This window comes from Somniosus microcephalus, chromosome 5 (assembly GCF_052327205.1).
Source record: "Somniosus microcephalus isolate GS21.2 chromosome 5, FLI_Smic_1.0, whole genome shotgun sequence".
Classification (NCBI taxonomy): domain Eukaryota; kingdom Metazoa; phylum Chordata; class Chondrichthyes; order Squaliformes; family Somniosidae; genus Somniosus; species Somniosus microcephalus.
In genome coordinates, this window is record NC_140991.1 from 83,617,164 (window position 1) to 83,636,427 (window position 19,264).

The window sequence follows — 19,264 nt, forward strand, 5'->3', positions numbered from 1 at the left end:
GGTAAGGCATAAATAATCAAACAGGCAAATATGCTGGTAAGGCATCATAATCAAACAGGCAAATACCATCACTATTTGCTGATATCATTACAACTGCCTCCTCCTTTACTGCTACATTGGCAGCATCCTCTTCTCTAGTGAAGACAGATGCAAAGAACTAATTTAATACCTCAGCTATGCCCTCTGCCTCCACAAGAAGATCCCCTTTTTGGTCCCTAATCGGCCCCACCCTTCCTTTAACTACCCTTTTACTATTTACATGTTTATAAAAGACTTTTGGGTTCCCTTTTATGATAGCCAGTAATCTATTCTCAAAGTCTCTCTTTGCCCCTCTTGTTCCCTTTTTTTAATCTCCTCTGCACTTCTTTCAATTTAGTATACTGTATTCACTGCTCACATTGGGGAGACCAAACGCAGATTGGGTGATCGCTTTGCTGAACACCTCCGTTCAGTCCGCAAGCATGACCCCGAACTTCCAGTCACTTGCCATTTTAATTCTCCATTCCACTCCCACTCTGACCCCGCTGTCCTCAGCCTCCTACACTGTTCCAACGAAGTTCAACAGAAGCTCAAGGAACAGCACCTCATATGTCGATGAGGCATTTTACAGCCTTCGGACTCAACATGGAGTTCAACAATTTCAGATAATAACCACTGCTCCCATTTTCTTCGGACAGCAGTTGCTGGTAATGATTCTGCTATTGTCATTTACAGTTTCTCTAGATCCATCTTTTGTTTCTTTACTTGTCCCATTACCACCACCTTTTGCTGTGCACGATCATCCCTTATGCCATTTAATCTCTCCTGCCTTCCACCCTATCACAGACCTTCCCTTTTGTTTTTTCTTCCCCTGCCCCCTTTCCCTGCCTCTGTACTTGCTTAAAAACTGTTACATCTTTAACTTTTTTCAGTTCTGCCAAAAGGTCATCGACCTGAAACATTAACTCTGTTTTTCTCTCTCTACAGATGCTGCCTGACCTGCTGAGTATTTCCAGCAGTTTCTGTTTTTATTAACCAAGTTACCAACTGCATTATGGTGTGGGTTCTAGACTATGGAGCATTGCTCACAATCAAATTGAAAGTAGACTTTAAAGTAAAGGCACAGGCTTCTGTATATTTTGCACTAAGCATTTGGAAACTGGAGAGAGACCTATGTGTGTAATCATTGTCTGTAGTTGGCAATGCTGCCGTGAGTGACTTCCTGATGCCATAGGAACAGATGGGAATGTTTTAGAAGATATAAGTAAGCGATTTTGGCATTGTACACTATTTGGATGCTAGTAGTGCTATAATCCTTCCTGTTGAAATAGGCACACTTTCCAGCAGATGGGATTCTAATTATCGTCTGTACAGTTGGCTGCCTCCTGACCTTTCGGAAGTTGTATTACAATCATGTAACTGTGGCTGTATGGTAAAAATTCATATCTACTTCTTTGAAACATCTTAGTCTCTTCTTACATTACACAAAATAGATAACAACTCTTGGGTCTCAAGGTGATGACGAAGACGTGCATAACATCATGGGAAGTGGTTGTTGGAATTAGAGTTGCCAGCTCTCCAATTTGGAGCACACAGTACACCTTTGAGTGGGTTATTTGGAAATATCTAAAATGTAAAGCAGACAGCAAAAGTTTTACAGTGAAAATACAAGTCATTTTTTCCACATATTTCTGTGTCTTGTGATGTGGAGCCATTAGTTATTGTTTGGGAAAAAATGCCATTGTCAATGAAGTAAATGTTAGGACTCAAGTCCTGTTCCCGTCCCCTAACCCATTAACAACCTGTCGCATTATGTTGGAATTGTCAAAAAAAGGTGTCAACCCTAGATGGAAAATGTGATTATACTTCCGATTACACAACCGGTTTTTTGAGGATGTAATGAGCAGGGTGGATAAAGGGGAACCAGTAGGTGTTGTGTATTTGGATTTCCAGAAGGCATTCGATAAGGTGCCACATAAAAGGTTACTACACAAGATAAGAGCTCACGGGGTTGGGGGTAATATATTAGCATGGATAGAGGATTGGCTAACTAACAGAAAACAGAGAGTCGGGATAAATGGGTCATTTTCAGGTTGGCAAACTGTTAACTAGTGGGATGCCGCAGGGATCAGTGCTGGGGCCTCAACTATTTGCAATCTATATTAATGACTTGGATGAAGGGACTGAGTGTAATGTAGCCAAATTTGCTGATGATACAAAGATAGGTAGGAAAGCAAATTTTGTAGAGGGCGCAAAGAATCTCCAAAGGGATATAGATAGGTTAAGTGAGTGGGCAAAAATCTGGCAGATGGAGTTTAATGTGGGAAAATGCGAGGTTATCCACTTTGGTAGGAAAAATAAAAAAGCAAATTATTATTTAAATGGGGAGAGATTACAAAATGCTGAGGTTCAGAGGGATCTGGGGGTCCTTGTACATGAATCACAAAAAGTTAGCAGGCAAGTACAGCAAGTAATTAGGAAGGCAAATGGAGTGTTCGCCTTTATTGCAAAGGGAATGGAGTACAAAAGTAGGGAAGTCCTGTTACAACTGTACAGGGCATTGGTGAGACCACACCTGGAGTACTGCGTACAGTTTTGGTCTCCTTATTTAAGGAAGGATATGCTTGCATTGGAGGCAGTTCAGACAAGATTCACGAGGTTGATTCCGGAGATGAAGGGGTTGTCTTATGAAGAAAGGTTGAGCAGGTTGGGCCTTTACTCATTGGAGGTTAGAAGAATGAGGGGGGATCTTATTGAAACATATAAGATTCTGAAGGGGCTTGACAGGGTAGATGCAGAGAGGATGTTTCCCCTCATGGGGGAATCTAGAACTAGGGGGCATAATTTCAGAATAAGGGGGCACCCTTTTAAATTGGAAATGAGGAGGAATTTCTTCTCTCAGAGGGTTGTGAATCTTTGGAATTCTCTTCCCCAGAGAGCTGTGGAGGCTGGGTCATTGGATATATTTAAGGTGGAGATAGACAGATTTTTGAACGATAAGGGAGTCAAGGGTTACGGGGAGTGGGCAGGAAAGTGGAGTTGAGGCCAAGATCAGATTAGCCATGATCTTATTGAATGGTGGAGCAGGCTCGAGGGGCCAAATGACCTACTCCTGCTCCTACGTCTTATGTTCTTATATATACTTATTTTCCTTTCCTTTGAAGTGCATTGGAAAGGAAACAAAAAAATCATGTGAAGTGTATAACGGGCAGCCGATCCAATACCACCAGTGTTATACCCTCACCAAAGTTGACAGTTCTGCCCATTTTATTTATAATGACAGGGAGCATTATATTACAGAATGCAGAATCTATTACATAATAGACCTAATAATTAGAAGTGTGACTGAAAATCTATGGTGAAGGGTGTTGGAAGTCCTGTTGGACATGTTGAAATTAGAAGTTGTAGTTATTGAAATTAGCTGTACTGGCAATACTGACATGTGGTTTAAAGATATTGGCCCAGAAATTTGGGTCGGGGGCTTCCCGCGGGTGCAAGCCCCCGACCTGCACTTACCTTGCGCGCCGGCTGTTGAGCTGTGGGCCCCCGTGGAATTCCGATCCTGGGCCTGCTCCAACTGCCGGCACGCAGTGCTTGCGTATCCCAGGGGCGCAGTTAGTTCGATGCGTCCCCTGGGATCCCGTGGGCCATGGGGAGCCAATCGGAGCAGGGAATGCTCCATTCATAAAATTGACAGGAAAAGCTGTCAAAACTTATAAATACTAAAGCCCCAAAACATCACTAAATCTTCAAATAAATTTTTTTTTTTTTAATCATATTTTTAAAATAAACTATAAATTACATGAAATAACTATTTTAAACAATAATTTAAATTTTTGAAAAAAATAATTTTATTTTCTAACGGGGCTAAAAATAAACTTACCTTGCTTTAAAGTATTTAAAAATAATAAACCTGTGGAAAAAATGTTTTAATTTTAATTAATTCACCACTTACCTTGTAAAAAGCAGGCCTTACGCCTGCTTTTTAAATTTGTAACTTCTGGAGACTTACCCTCCCGGGAAAACCTGCATAAAAACGGAAGTTCGATGCGCATGTGCAGCCTCTCCTGCGCACGCGTTCGAACTCTGAACCCCTTCGTTCAGGGGAATGGAAGTGCCGGTTTCCCACGCATGCGCAGTGCACGCAGGAAACCGGCACTTCCATTGGGCCTACGGGTGAGTACCCCGTGTGCACTCACCCGTGGAGACCCGAATTTCTGGGCCATTGATGCGGCTCCCAGTATGGAACTTGTAGAAAAAAGACGTTAACAATATTAGGAGTCTCCAGTGGCGTTAGAAAAAAAAACCAAAATGGGGAGCATGAGTGGGACATGTAACCTGGTTGTGAGAAAGGAGCAGATCAAGCTCAGAGGACTTTGTGTTCAGCAGATTTGGTGAAGTGGTGAGCACGTGTTGTATTGGAGGGTGGTGTATGGTGGGTTCTGATTTCTAGTCCGACTGTAATTTTATATCTGATCTGTTATTGACCTCAATAAGATGGCCGAATGGAGATGGCGAAGTAAAGTGGGGATTATACCCAAAGCCAAGGATGCCTAGATGCTCAGCAGGGTATGGAATATGGAGAGAAAATTTTTGATGGTATGTTTATGAGTATTTGTTTCCTTTGTGATATATTTATTATGTTATAAATATTATTTGTAGGAGTATATACACTAGAGTAAGTGATGATATGGTTGCTGAAAGGATTTGAAATAATTGTGTGAGAAATGTGTGAGAAATATGTTTAAACTATTTTGCCAATCATGATTTTTTTGCCCTACAGTTATTTTCCTACACCCTGAGGTATACTCCTGGCACAAGACTTTATGGCCCTGGAATTCCTCAAGGGTTCTCCTGGTCCCCTGTTATAACAGCAAAGATGTTATCCTACAAGCTTATCCTCATTATTATCTATATTGTGACAAATACGTTAATTTATTGGTCTAAAATGTTTAATTTAAAATGTTGAGGTGGACTCCAATAACATTCCTTGACCATGCAAAGAGAAGTGTAGCTTTATAAAATTTACAGAATGTATAGGTAAGAAAAAATGTTTGACTGACTAAATGATATTGATACATCCTGGGGAAACTGGGGAAACTGCACATGTTCAGACTGCCTAATCTCCATTCAGCGAACAGAATCAAAGTTCTGGGTGGAAATATTAAGTCCAAGTCCAGGCTTTTGGGATAGGCTGAGACCTTCAAGTAATGATAGTGTGGCGGAGCCACTAAGGGACTCCAATCAATTGTATATAATTCCCTTTAATAATGTGTTGGCTGCAGCCTGAGTCTGTATCTTTGTTTTCACTGTTTACATGTACAGAGCGCGATCATTTTAATAGTGCGGGCAAACGCGATGACGTCACACCGTTCATCACGTGATCCCCCACTGGCGGGAAAAGCGTGATGACGTCATGACGTCAGCCACGGGACCGCCCTTGCAGTCCTCGTGGAGCCTCCGAACTGACTAGACCTATATTCGATGTTCTCCTGTAGTTATCTGTTAAACTCTGTTACTTTTCATTAAACCTCGTTTATTTGATCGCCTGAGTGGACCTCAGTCTTTTGGATAGGAACTAGACATTCCTTCAAAAGCATTAAAAAACACAATTGAATAGCTAAATGCAAACATGTAATTTTGAAATATGCAATTAAAAAAATGTTTTATTTAATGCCTTATTTTGGACATTAAAAATTTCAATTACTTAAGAAAACCTTTTTTTGTCAGAAAGCATTTTGAGGGGTAATATGACAGCACTGTTCCGATTTACCTTAGAAATCCTATTAAAGCATCACCTAGTGACATAACAGGAAATCATGGCTGGTAAGTATGGACATTATTAGATTGAAATTCCCATAGGAAATGTTCACAGAGTAGTTTTCAATGGAATGCGTGACCCACATAAGAATTTTAATACATTATATAGATGGAAAATGTACTTTGATGTTGAAGCTTTTACTTCATAACAATGTATGGTTATTAGAAGATAAACGATAGGCTGTAGTTTGTTACATGATATGAATCTAAGTGAGTAACACTGAGCTCCTCTAATGATTCAGCTGATTAAGACAGTGAGTAATTGAGCCATACAAGGCAGGAAGGTTCTAGGCATGATTACTGGGCTGTGCCGAGTTAGCTGATCTGAGCCAGGGCAGTCGTCGGGATACAAGGGGCCTCAGCACCCTGTATTTTCTTGGGGGGGGGGGGGGTGAGGAAGAGGTGGGTAATTTAAAAAATTGGCTCGAGTTCCTATTCCTGACTTCTAACCAGTAAGATAGCAAAATACTGCAGATGCTGGAAATCCGAAATAACAACAGAAAATGCTGGAAAAACTCAGCAGGCCAGGCAACATCCGTGGAGAGAAAATAGAGTCGACGTTTCGGGTCTAACCCTTTTTCAAAACTGGAAAGGAAATGAAACAGATCGAAAGGCAGGGCTGGGAGAGAACAAAAGAAGTGACGTGACATTAAGAGGTATTCAAAATAAGACGAGATGGTGATAGGACTAGTGGAGACAAAAGACGGCTCTAGATTAGGTGTGAAATGTTCTGGCAGAATGAGAGACAGCTGCCATGTGGGAGAGAAAATAAAAGGAAGGGGGTGGGGGGGAAAGGCCCAAAACAAAGATGTGGATAAAATATAAGCAAAAATGTAACGGGGGCCGAGGTTATGATCTGAAATTGTTGAACTCGATGTTGAGTCCGGAAGGCTGTAAAGTGTCTAATCGGAAGATGAGGTGCTGTTCCTCGAGTTTACGCTGGGTTTCCATGGAACAATGCAAGAGCCCGAGTACAGTGAGGTCTGAGTGGGAATGGGGCGGTGAATTAAAGTGACAGGCGACCGGAAGCTCGGGGTCACCCTTACGGACTGAACGGAGGTGTTCCGCAAAGCGGTCACCCAATCTGCGTTTGGTCTCCCCAATGTAGAGGAGACCACATCGTGAGCAGCGAATACAGTATACTCGATCGCAAGAAGTACAAGTAAATCGCTGTTTCACCTGGAAGGGGTGTTTGGGGCCCTGGACAGTGGGAAGAGGGGGAGGTATAAGGGCAGGTGTTGCATCTCCTGCGCTTGCACAGGAAGGTGCCGGGCGAAGAGTAAGGGGTGCTGGGCGTGATAGAGGAGTGGACTAGGGTGTCTCGGAGGGAGCGGTCCCCACGGAATGCTGAAAGGGGAGGGGAGGGGAAGATGTGTTTGGTGGGGAGATCACTTTGGAGGTGGCGGAGGATGATCCGTTGAATGTGGAGGCTGGTGGGGTGAAAGGTGAGGACAAGGGGAACCCGATCGTGGTTCCGGGAGGGAGGGACAGGGGTGAGGGCAGAAGTGCGGGAGATAGAACGGACACGGTCGAAGGCTGTGTCAACCACAGTAGAGGGGAATCCTCGGTTGCGGAAAAAGGAAGACATGTTGGAAGCACTGGTGTGGAAGGTGGCATCATCGGAGCAGATGCGGCGGAGACGGAGAAACTGGGAGAATGGAATAGAGTCCTTACAGGAGGCGGGGTGGGAGGAAGTGTAGTCCAGGTAGCTGTGGGAGTCAGTGGGCTTGTAGCGAATGTTGGTCAATAACCTATCCCCAGAGATGGAGACGGAGAAGTCGGGGAAGGGAAGAGTCAGAGATGGACCATGTGAAGGAGAGGGAAGGGTGGAAATTGGAGGCAAAGTGAATGAAATTGTCTAGTTCAGGGCGAGAGCAGGAAACGGCACCGATACAGTCATCAATGTACCGGAAGAAGGGGTGAGGGAGAGGACCCGAGTAGGACTGGAACAAAGAGTGTTCAACATATCCCACAAAAAGGCAGGCATAGCTAGGACCCATGCGGGTACCCATAGCAACACCTTTGATTTGGAGGAATTGAGTGGAGTCAAAGGAGAAGTTGTTCAATGTGAGAACAAGTTCAGCCAGGCGGAGGAGGGTAGTGGTGGATGGGGACTGGTCAGGCCTCTGTTCAAAGAAGAAGCAGAGCGCCTTCAGGCCAACCTGGTGGGGGATGGAGGTGTAGAGGGATTGTACATCCGTGGTGAAAAGGAGGCGGTTGGGGCCAGGAAACTGGAAACTGTTAAAGTGGCGGAGGGCGTCCAAAGAGTCGCGGATGTAGTTGGGAAGAGACTGGACAAGGGGAGAAAAGATAGAGTTGAGATAGGAAGAGATAAGTTCGGTGGGGCAAGAACAGGCTGAAACGATGGGTCTAGCAGGGCAGTCCTGTTTGTGGATCTTGGGAAGGAGGTAGAAGCGGGCTGTGCGGGGTTGGGGAACTATGAGGTTGGTGGCCGCGGGGGGAAGATTGCCAGAGGAGATGAGGTCAGTGACAGTCTTGGGAACGGTGGTTTGATGTTCGGTAGTGGGGTCATGGTCCAGGTGGAGGTAGGAGGTGGTATCGGAGAGTTGGCGTTCAGCTTCCGCTAGGTAGAGGTCGGGTCGCCAAACAACAACAGCACCACCCTTGTCAGCAGGTTTAATGACAATGTCAGGGTTGGATCTAAGAGAATGGAGTGCTGCAAGTTCAGAGGGAGATAGGTTGGAGTGAGTGAGGGGAGCAGAGAAATTGAGACGGCCGATGTCACGGCGGCAGTTAGCGATGAAAAGATCTAGAGAGGGTAAGAGGCCAGGGGGAGGGATCCAGGTAGAACGCGAATTCTGAAAGCGGGAGAAAGGGTCAGCCATGCGGGCGGAAGACTCTTGGCCAGAGAAGTGGGCACGGAGACGAAGGCGGCGGAAAAAGAGCTCAACATCGTGCCGATCTCGAAATTCATTGAGGTGGGGGCGTAAGGGGATAAAGCTCAGGCCTTTGCTGAGGACTGATCGTTCAGGGTCAGAGAGGGGAAGGTCAGAGGGGATAGTGAAGACGCGGCAGGGGGTGAGATTGGGAGAAGGGGGTTCAGAGGAAAGTGAAAGAGAAGAAGGTTCCGGAGGGGCGTTGGTGTTCAAGAGTTGCTGAAGCTTGCGATCCTTGACATCGGAAAGGAAGAAAAAAAGTTTTTTGTTGAAGCGTCGGATGAGTCGAAGGATGAAATGGAACTGTAGACCCGGACAGCTTTGAAATGGAGTGCGTCGGTGCTGCTGAAGAGAGGTCAAGAGTGTTCATGTGGCACCGCACATGCTTAAGTGTGGTCAGGAAAGGTTGAGCAGGTTGGGCCTATACTCATTGGAGTTTAGAAGAATGAGAAGGGATCTTATTGAAACATATAAGATTCTGAAGGGGCTTGACAGGGTAGATGCAGAGAGGATGTTTCCCCTCGTGGAGGACTCTAGAACTAGGAAGCATAATTTCAGAATAAGGGGGCACCCATTTAAAACAGAAATGAAGAGGAATTTCTTCTCAGAAGGTTGTGAATCTTTGGAATTCTTTTCCCCAGAGAGCTGTGGAGGCTGGGTCATTGAATATATTTAAGGTGGAGATAGACAGATTTTTGAACGATAAAGAAGTCAAGGGTTATGGGGAGCAGGCAGGGAAGTGGAGTTGAGGCCAAGATCAGATTAGCCATGATCTTATTGAATGGCGGAGCAGGCTCGAGGGGCCAAATGACCTACTCTTGCTACTACATCTTATGTTCTTCTGTATAAGTGAGGATAGGATTGGATCTACAACAACGACTTACAGTCGAATAGCCTGTCAACATACACTGTGGCAATTCACACATTATGAATAGCAACTGGGGTGAGATCCTGAGAATAATCAGCATTGGTGGAAGCATACCCCAGCAAAGAGTCAACGTCTTCAGGAAAGGAAGAAGGAAGGATAAGTATAACTGGATTATCTGTGCATTCAAAATTGGTCTGAAATAGTTCGTCAATGAATTGATTTGATTCAGTTACGTATCGCTAGCAAAATTCTTGTGCATTTATAGTTTAGCACAGATGCAGTACCTGCCTTCCACAATAGGCTGTCGGTTTCAACAGTATTTTTTTTAATTTAAAGTTATGTGTGTATTAGCTCCTACACTTGTAATGATTGCCTCAAGAGAGCACCTCACTTGTATTTCAAGTGGTTTCTGTCTTGAAAATGCCGAGTATCGAGCTTGCTAACCTATCTAGGTGCCCTTCATTACCAACAAATAAACCTTTCATTACATTTTGTCCATTTCTGTATTCTAAGTATTGTACTAAAGGCATCCACGTGCATTGTCATATCTGACTAGTTAGGTCCAATATTTAAAGTAAAAAACCATCAATACATGCCAACTCACAATGAGTACAATGGTCTGGTTCAATTCAACAAGTAACAGCTGTGGCTGCTTAGCTACACCTATGCCAGTAACTTTGCTGTATAAATGAAAAAGCTGTGCCTTTGAATGTATTGCTTACTAAGTGAAGATCGTTTTAATGTGGTGGTTTTTTGATTTACAGCTTGAGCAGATTGAGCCCCAGGTGGGCAATAACATTTCTTTTGATACCCCAAAAGTTTCACACAGCATAAAATTCCTTTGCTGATTTTATTTATGGCAAAATCACTTTGTGGGATCTACCTAAATCCTATATTAACTAATTTCCCCCAAACTGAGACGTCACAATTGGAGATCAGTACAAGCAAATTCTTTTTTTATTAAATGATTAAAGGAAATGTATTTTATGTTTTACATCTTGCTCCTTAGAAAGCATTTGACAAGGTACTGCACCAAAGACATAGGAACATTAAAAGCTTACGGAATCAAAGACACCAAGCAGAATTGGATAGAACCTTTGCTTCACGATGGAAAGTGGATACTAGTTATGAATATGTATTTTTTAATTTGTTCATGGGATGTGGGCATCGCTGGCAAGGCCAGCATTTATTGCCCATCCCTAGTTGCCCTTGAGAAGGTGGTGGTGAGCCGCCTTCTTGAACTGCTGCAGTCCGTGTGGTGAAGGTACACCCACACTGCTGTTAGGGAGGGAGTTCCAGGATTTTGACCCAGCGACAATGAAGGAACGGCAATAGACTTTCAAGTCAGGATGGTGTGTGACTTGGAGGGGAACTTGGAGGTGGTGGTGTTCCCATGCGTCTGCTGCCCTTGTCCTTCTAGGTGAAAGAGGTTGCAGGTTTGGGAGGAGCTGCCGAAGAAGTCTGGCGAGTTGCTGCAGTGCATCTTGTAGATGGGACACACTGCAGCCATGGGATGTTAGTGGTGGAGGGAGTGAATGTTTAAAGGTGGTGGATTGGGAGCCAATCAAGTGGGCTGCTTTGTCCTGGACGGTGTCGAGCTTCTTGAGTATTGTTGGAACTGCACTCATCCAGGCAAGTGGAGAGTATTCCATCACACTCCTTACTTGTGCCTTGTAGATGGGGGAAAGGCTTTGGGGTGTCAGGAGGCGAGACACTCGCCACAGAATACCCAGCCTCTGACCTGCTCTTGTTGCCACAGTATTTATGTGGCTGGTCCAGTTAAATTTCTGGTCAATGATGACCTTCAGGATTTTGATGGTGGGCGATTCGGCAATGGTAATGCCGTTGAATGTCAAGATGTGGTGATTAGACTCTCGCTTATTGGAGATAGTCATTGCCTGGCACTTGTGTGGCGTAAATGTTACCTGCCAATTATCAGCCCAAACCTGAACGTCGTCCAGGTCTTGTTGTATGCGGGCATGGACTGTTTCATAATCTGAAAATTGTGAATGGCACTGAACACTGTGCAGTCATCAGCAAACATCCCCATTTCTGACCTTATCTTGGAGGGAAGGTCATTGATGAAGCAGCTGAAGATGGTTGGGCCTAGGACACTGCGCTGAGGAACTCCTGCAGCAATGTCCTGGGGCTGTGATGATTGACCTCCAACCACCACAACCATCTTCCTTTGTGCTAGGTATGACTCCAACCAGTGGAGAGTTTTCCCCCTGATTTCCATTGACTTCAGTTTTACTAGGGCTCCTTGATGCCACACTCGGTCAAATGCTGCTTTGATGGCAAGGGCAGTCACTCTCACCTCACTCTGGAATTCAGCTCCTTTATCCATGTTTGGACCAAGGCTGTAATGAGGTCGTGAGCAGAGTGGTTTTGGCGGAACCCAAACTGGGCATCAGTGAGCAGGTTATTGGTGATTAAGAAAATAAGAAATAGGAGCAGGAGTAGGCCATTTAGCCCTTCGAGCCTGCTCCGCCATTCAATAAGATCATGGCTGATCTTCTACCTCAACTCCACTTTCCTCATATATCCAAAAATCTATTGGTCTCAACGACTGAGCCACCACAGTCCTCTGGGGTAGAGAATTCCAAAGATTCACAGCCCTCTGAGTGAAGAAATTTCTCCTCATCTCAGTCCTAAATGACTGACCCCTGGTTCTAGACTCCCCAATCAGGGGAAACATCCTCCCTGCATCTACCCTGTCAAGCCCTGTAAGAATTTTGTATGTTTCAATGAGATCACCTCTCATTCTTCTAAACTCTAGACAATATAGGCCTAGTCTACTCAATCTCTCCTCATTAGGACAATCCCCCCATCCCAGGAACCAGTGTGGTCAACCTTCGTTGCAAGTATATCCTTCCTTAGGTAAGGAGACCAAAACTGTACACAATACTCCAGGTGTGGTCTCATCAGGGCCCTATATCATTGCAGTAAGACGTCTTTACTCTTATACTCAAATCCTCTTGTAATAAAAGCCAACATACCATTTGCTTTCCTAATTGCTTGCATGTTATCTTTCAGTGATTCGTGTACAATGACACCCAGGTCCCTCTGAACACCAACATTTCCCAATCTCTCACCATTTAAAAAATACTCTGCTTTTCTATTTTTCCTACCAAAGTGGATAACTTCACATTTCTCCACATTATATTCCATTTGCCATGTTCTTGCCCACTCACTTAGCCTGTCTATATCCCCTTGAAGCCTCCTTGCATCCTCCTCACAACTTACAGTCCCACACAGCTAAGTGCTGCTTGATAGCACTTTCAATGACATCTTCCATCACTTTGCTGATGATTGAGAGTAGACTAATGGGGCGGTAATTGGCCGGATTGGATTTGTCCTGTTTTTTGTGGACAGGACTGTAGTGTCCGTGTGTAGATAAAGACACTGAAGACAGGAGTTGGTTCATAGGTATTTACTAAACAAGTCTGGGGGGTGGTTCTAAAGGATATACACAATACACAGGCTTATATAGCCCAAGTGGCAATTACCGGCATTACGCACACCTGGGGCTCTTAAAGGCACATACACCACAATTGCGCTTAAAGGCACATACACCACAAGGACATACCTGGGCTGTTCTCCACATTGTCGGATAGATACCAGTGTTGTAGTTGTACTGGAACAGCTTGGCTAGAGGCGCAGCTAGTTCTGGAGCACAAGTCTTCAGCACGACAGCCGGGATGTTGTCAGGGCCCATAGCCTTTGCTGGATCCAGTGCGCTCAGCCGTTTCTTGATATCACGTGAAGTGAATCAAATTGGCTGAAGACTGGCTTCTGTGATGGTGGGGACCTCAGGAGGAGGCCAATATGGATCATCCACTAGGCACTTCTGGATGAAGATGGTTGCAAACGCTTCAGCCTTGTCTTTTGCACTCACATGCTGGGCTCCACCATCATTGAAGATGGGGATATTCATGGAGCCTCCTCCTCCCGTTAGTTGTTTAATGGTCCACCACCATTCACGACTGGATGTGGCAGGACTGCAGAGCTTTGATCTGATCCGTTGATTGTGGGATCGCTTAGCCCTGTCTGTAGCATGCTGCTTCCGCTTTTTAGCATGCATGTAGTCCTGTGTTGCAGCTTCCCCAGGTTGGCACCTCATTTTTAGGTACGCCTGGTGCTGCTCCTGGCATGCTCTTCTACACTCCTTATTGAACCAGAGTTGGTCCACTGGCTTGATGGTAATGGTAGAGTGAGGGTTATGCCGGGCCATGAGGTTACAGATTGTGTTGGAATACAATTTTGCTGCTACTGATGGCCCACAGCGACTCATGGATGCCCAGTTTTGAGCTGCTAGATTTGTTCTGAATCTATTCCATTTAGCATGGTGGTAATGCCACAAAACACGATGGAGAGTCTCCTCAGTGTGAAGACGGGACTTTGTCTCCACAATGACTGTGCGGTGGTCACTGCTATCAATACTGTCATGGAGAGATTCATCTTCGACAGGTAGATTGGTGATGACAAGGCCAAGTAGGTTTTTCCCTTGTGTTGGTACTCTCACCACTCATCGCAGGCCCAGACTGGCAGCTATGTCCTTCAGAACTCGGCCAGCTCGGTCAGTAGTGGTGCTACGGAGCCACGCTCGCGTATTGTTCAACTAGAATAGTTACGACTAGTAAAGCCTCATTGTGACCTCTGACTACTTGTTATATTTATTAATAACCTTGACAAAGGTACTTTAACCATATTACTAAAGAGATGTATAGAGACACCTGGACAGTGAATGGCAGATGACATTCAATATTGTACTGATAGTAATTACATATAGGTGCGAAAACATTAAGCATGAGTACTCAGTTTGAGTATAGTCATGCAGGCTAGAAGAGTAGAAATACTTGGGGCTGATGGTATATCAGTCATGAATATTTTCTCCATTGCACAAAACAGCAATCGTCAAGGAAACAGAATGTATAGTGCAAGATGCACAAAGCATAAATTCCAGGGAGTAATACTGACAATAATATTTATTCATTAATGAATTGCCATTTAATTATAAATCTAGTTCTGATCACTGTAGCTATAAAAAGATATAAGTGCCTCGTAAAGGGTACAAAGAAAGACAATTAGGACATTCAATCAATCCCTGAGCTATGTCAGGTTGAGAGAGCTCAATATGTTATTACAAAAATGATTACATCCAATTGTAAAGCCAACAAATAAGGTAGATTTTTAAAAGTTCTTTGCATGGAATGATGACCAATAATAAACTGAACACTGAGGTTAAGGAGTAGATGTAAGATGACAGGGTTGATGCTGGAACAGGATGGATCTGTCGTGACTAAGTAGAGGGAGCTTGAAGGGATGAATGACCCCCTTCTGAGTTCTACTCTTATTATATTTTCAGCAAACACAATTATTGAAGTGAGCCTTGCTAGAAACTCTTATAATGTGCTTGGTTCCAATTATTGCTAGTTTTTAATAAGGCATTTAGCAAATCTCACCGAGGTAGTTGTCATCATATTCAGCAGGAGCCACTCCAGTTTGCCGTTCTCCATTCACTCTCCGTTGCAAATTTCTGAAGTCATATCCATTTAAAATTTCAAAGATACCAGCAGTAATCACCTGACCTGTGTCCAAAAACACATTAGAAAGACATGAACCATAAACATATTTAACGTGCATCAGATCACAAATGTTTATCATAGTAATTTAGAATTCCCAACATATATGTTGCTAGAATTCCTAGACTTCACATATGAGCACAGATTATTTCATGTATCTTCTATGTAACTGTTGAAGTCTAAAGGAAAAATCAATGCAAATATTGTTTTTTAATCATTCCAGATGAAGTGAAATCTAACGTCTGTTCTGACTCTCAAGTAAAATTAATTTGAGTAATCTCCACCTACTTACAAATGTATCTGAGCCCAAGACTCAAACTCACCCTCACAATTCACACAAAAATGTAAACAATGTCAAATACTTTTAAGGATTCAGTTGGACTCAAGTACAGGCTGTTAACTAAAAAGTACAGCCAATTCACATACCATAACAAAATGATTGTTTTTTTCTGTTTCACAAAGGAATTCTTAGAGCCCAGAGATTGTACATTTTTAGTCTATTGTTAATTTGGTGCAAACTATAATTTTATCCCAGTTACTGACAATATGTTCATTCTAAAATTGTTCTACAGGCCATACCTCAAACTAATTTTTTCCACAATGCCATTTTATTAATTGATTAACCTTTTACATGGTTTATAATTTTGTCAACATAGTTTTTCCAAATAAAAGGCAGTAGTTAAACAGCTATGTTTTTACAGATATCCAGATGGTGCAGTACAGTGTACTACATATAAGAAATAAGAAAGACTTGCATTTATATAGCGCCTTTCACGACCACTGGACGTCTCAAAGCGCTTTACAGCCAATGAAGTACTTTTTGAAGTGTTATAATTCAGGAAACGCAGTCAATTTGCGCACAGCAAGTTCCCACAAACAGCAATGTGATAATGACCAGATAATCTGCTTTTGTTATGTTGGTTGAGGGATAAATATTGGCCAGGACACCGGGGATAACTCCCCTACTCTTCTTCAAAATAGTGCCATGGGATCTTTTACGCCCACCTGAGAGACTTGGTTTAACATCTCATCCAAAAGACAACATCTCCGGCAGTGCAGTACACCCTCAGCACTGGAGCGTCAGCCTAGCTTTATGTTCTACAAGTCCCTGGAGTGGGATTTGAACCCACAACCTTCATGATAACAGAGACAAGTGTGCTACCAACTGAGCCACAGCGGACACTGGGAATGGTTCAATATGGGTTTACAACAAGTGAATCTGCAGTCTCAGCTTTGCTATCCAAAGAAGAACTTGCATTCTTGTTTTGGTGATCTTTGGTGTAGGAGGGATTTTGGATGAATTTATATTAAGATGTTGCTATTAAGTTAAATTCAGCTCAGAAGACTTTCAGCCCACAGAACATACAAGCTTCGGGGTTTAGATCCAGATGAAGTGGCTGTAAAAATGGTGTTTCTTGCGTACATCAGCTTGAGACAATGGACTTCGCTAAGATATTTCAGTAATATGATGACTGAATCTTCATGGGGTTCTCCCAATCTCCCACCATAACTCCAGCGGACGATTAGTGGAAACACTGGAGAAACAGTGTAAATGCCAATTTTTACCTGTTTACACCATTTCTCCAATTGCCATGGAAATTCCAGGTGAATATGTGGGGATGGCTTCATTTATAGCAGTAGGTTTGATTGGCAGCTCAACTGGTCATCGCTGGGCAGAGAGGGTGGAGACCGGTTCAGAGGCCAAGACAGGCACAGAGGGAGAGACATCTCTTCCTGGAGTAAGAGCTGACTAGCTGCAGGAATTTAGCCATTTCATAAAATGAATTTAGCCCACTAACAGGCATAGTGTAGCATGCTGTGTTATTTTCTATATTACAAGGAGCGTTATGCAGGAAATTGAAATTTGTTGTAAATTATATTCTGTTTGTTTGTATATTACATGTAAAATCAACCAGTTTGTTGGTTTACAATTGGCCTTGTCTCACCAAAGTCCATCTTCCAGAAGAAAGGAGAAATGTATCTAAGGGAATGTGCGAGAACACAGTATTCAATACAAGTGATGAGGGTTTTGCACTTCTGTGGCGCGAATGTTACTTGCCACTTATCAGCCCAAGTCTGAATGTTGTCCAGGTCTTGTTGCATGCGGGCATGGACTGCTTCATTATCTGAGGAGTTGCGAATGGCACTGAACACTGTGCAGTCATCAGCGAACATCTCCATTTCTGACCTTATGCTGGAGGGAAGGTCATTGATGAAGCAGCTGAAGATGGTTGGGCCTAGGACACTGCCCTGAGTAACTCCTGCAGCGATGTCCTAGGGCGGAGATGATTGACCGCCAACCACCACAGCCATCTTTGTTTGTGCTAGGTATGACTCCAGCCAGTGGAGTTTCTCCCCCCCCCCGATTCCCATTGACTTCAGTTTTACTAGGGCTCCTTGATGCCACACGTGGTCAAATGCTGCCTTGATGTCAAAGCAATGAATGCAAAGTATTACACCAAAAGCTGCAACTACAGAAATCACTGAATTATAGGATTTCTCCTTTAGAATGTAATGGTTTATCCATGTACTGATATTAATGGCAAGTTTCAAGAAGACTTCTTGCATAATAACCTCAAATGGTCAGTGCGCAAAGGAGTTTAAAAAAAAATCCACTAACAACACCAATCTGCATTAAATTGAGAAGTGGAGAATGATAGTGCAAATGTGAGGTTCCAGGCTGTTGTATACATTTTTGCTATTCAACAATCTCTCATTTGGATAATTTATTCAGCAACGGGACTGGGATTGCATTCTACTAATTCCTCAGTCCCTATAATTGCTGTACAGTAGATGCAATTCATTTTCTTATGGAGCTAGTTTAAATGTCTATTCAATTCCTTGGAAAGGAATGGACAAATTTAACTATTTAAGTAAATTTGAAAAGTGGCTTTGCCAGCAAGACTCAGCAACAGGAATACATTCCTCTCCATTTGGCATCATTCCCCAGTAAGACATTATAACATTTATTTATATTTTAATATTTAAACTTTCTGGAGCAAGACATCTGGACTAGCGACTGTAACAAATGCAGTGCTTTGAAGTTGTACTAAACAGAGGCTCTGTCTGCCCTCTCAGCTGGACATAAAAGATCCCATGGCATTATTCGAGGAAGAGCAGGGAAGTTTTTCCCCGGTGTCCTGGCCAATATTTATCCCTCAACCAGCACCATACAAACAGATGATCTGAGCATTATCACAGTGCTGTTTGTGGGACCTTGCTGAGCGCAAATTGGCTGTCGCATTTCCTACATTACAACAGCGACTACACTTCAAGAGTACTTAATTGGCTGTAAAGTGCTATAAAAGGCGCTATATAAATGCAAGTATTTCTTTCAAGTGTATTACTTCAATCTTTACGCAAGACATATCCAAATTCCTACAGGCAAGCAGCTTTGCCGAGAAGGGAAAGCCACTTTTCCTAAATAATAAAATGCCTTCACGACTTTATTGAAGGCTGAGTGCCATCCTGATCCTCATGGTGTGGGAAAGGTAATCAGCAGAGTGAGTCTGAGCTGTTCATGGAACTATTAGTAGTTGTGTTAAAACTGTCCTTGCCAGATACTTGAGTAAGAAGTCACACAACACCAGGTTATAGTCCAACAGTTTTATTTGAAATCACAAGCTTTCGGAGCGCTGCTCCTTCGTCAGGTGAAGTGAAGTGCATTATTCTCTGACTATATAAGCTGTGTCTTTATGCATCTCTCCACTTCACCTGACGAAGGAGCAGCGCTCCGAAAGCTTGTGATTTCAAATAAAACTGTTGGACTATAACCTGGTGTTGTGTGACTTCTTACATTTGTCCACCCCAGTCCAACACCGGCATCTCCACACCAGATACTTGAGGGCACATTTGCCCTCTGGTGTGTAATATGGAAAAAATTACCAAATATATTACAGAAACTGAAATACTGAGACACGAAGACAAGACTCTCTGATGGCTCATCTGCTAAACATGTGGGCCTGGAGTTTCCGCTCGGTTGCGCTGGTTTTTATGCCGCAATTTGCACGAAATCGGCGAAACCAGCACAAAAGATCGCGGAATTTTAAGCACAAGTTTCGTAAAACTCGAGCTGCGCTGAACGTGATCTTTAGCACTAGTTTAAAAAACATTGC

The 19,264-nt window shown here is 43.4% G+C and overlaps 1 protein-coding gene across 1 annotated transcript in view; it reads right to left on the reverse strand.

The window, feature by feature from the left end:
• itga8 (integrin, alpha 8) overlaps positions 1–19,264 on the reverse strand; it is a 291,754-nt gene that overhangs the window by 259,961 nt on the left and 12,529 nt on the right. The window contains exon 7 of the mRNA XM_085987920.1: positions 15,030–15,155. Within this exon, the coding sequence (XP_085844046.1) occupies positions 15,030–15,155 (126 nt within the window). The remainder of the gene's footprint in view (positions 1–15,029; positions 15,156–19,264) is intronic.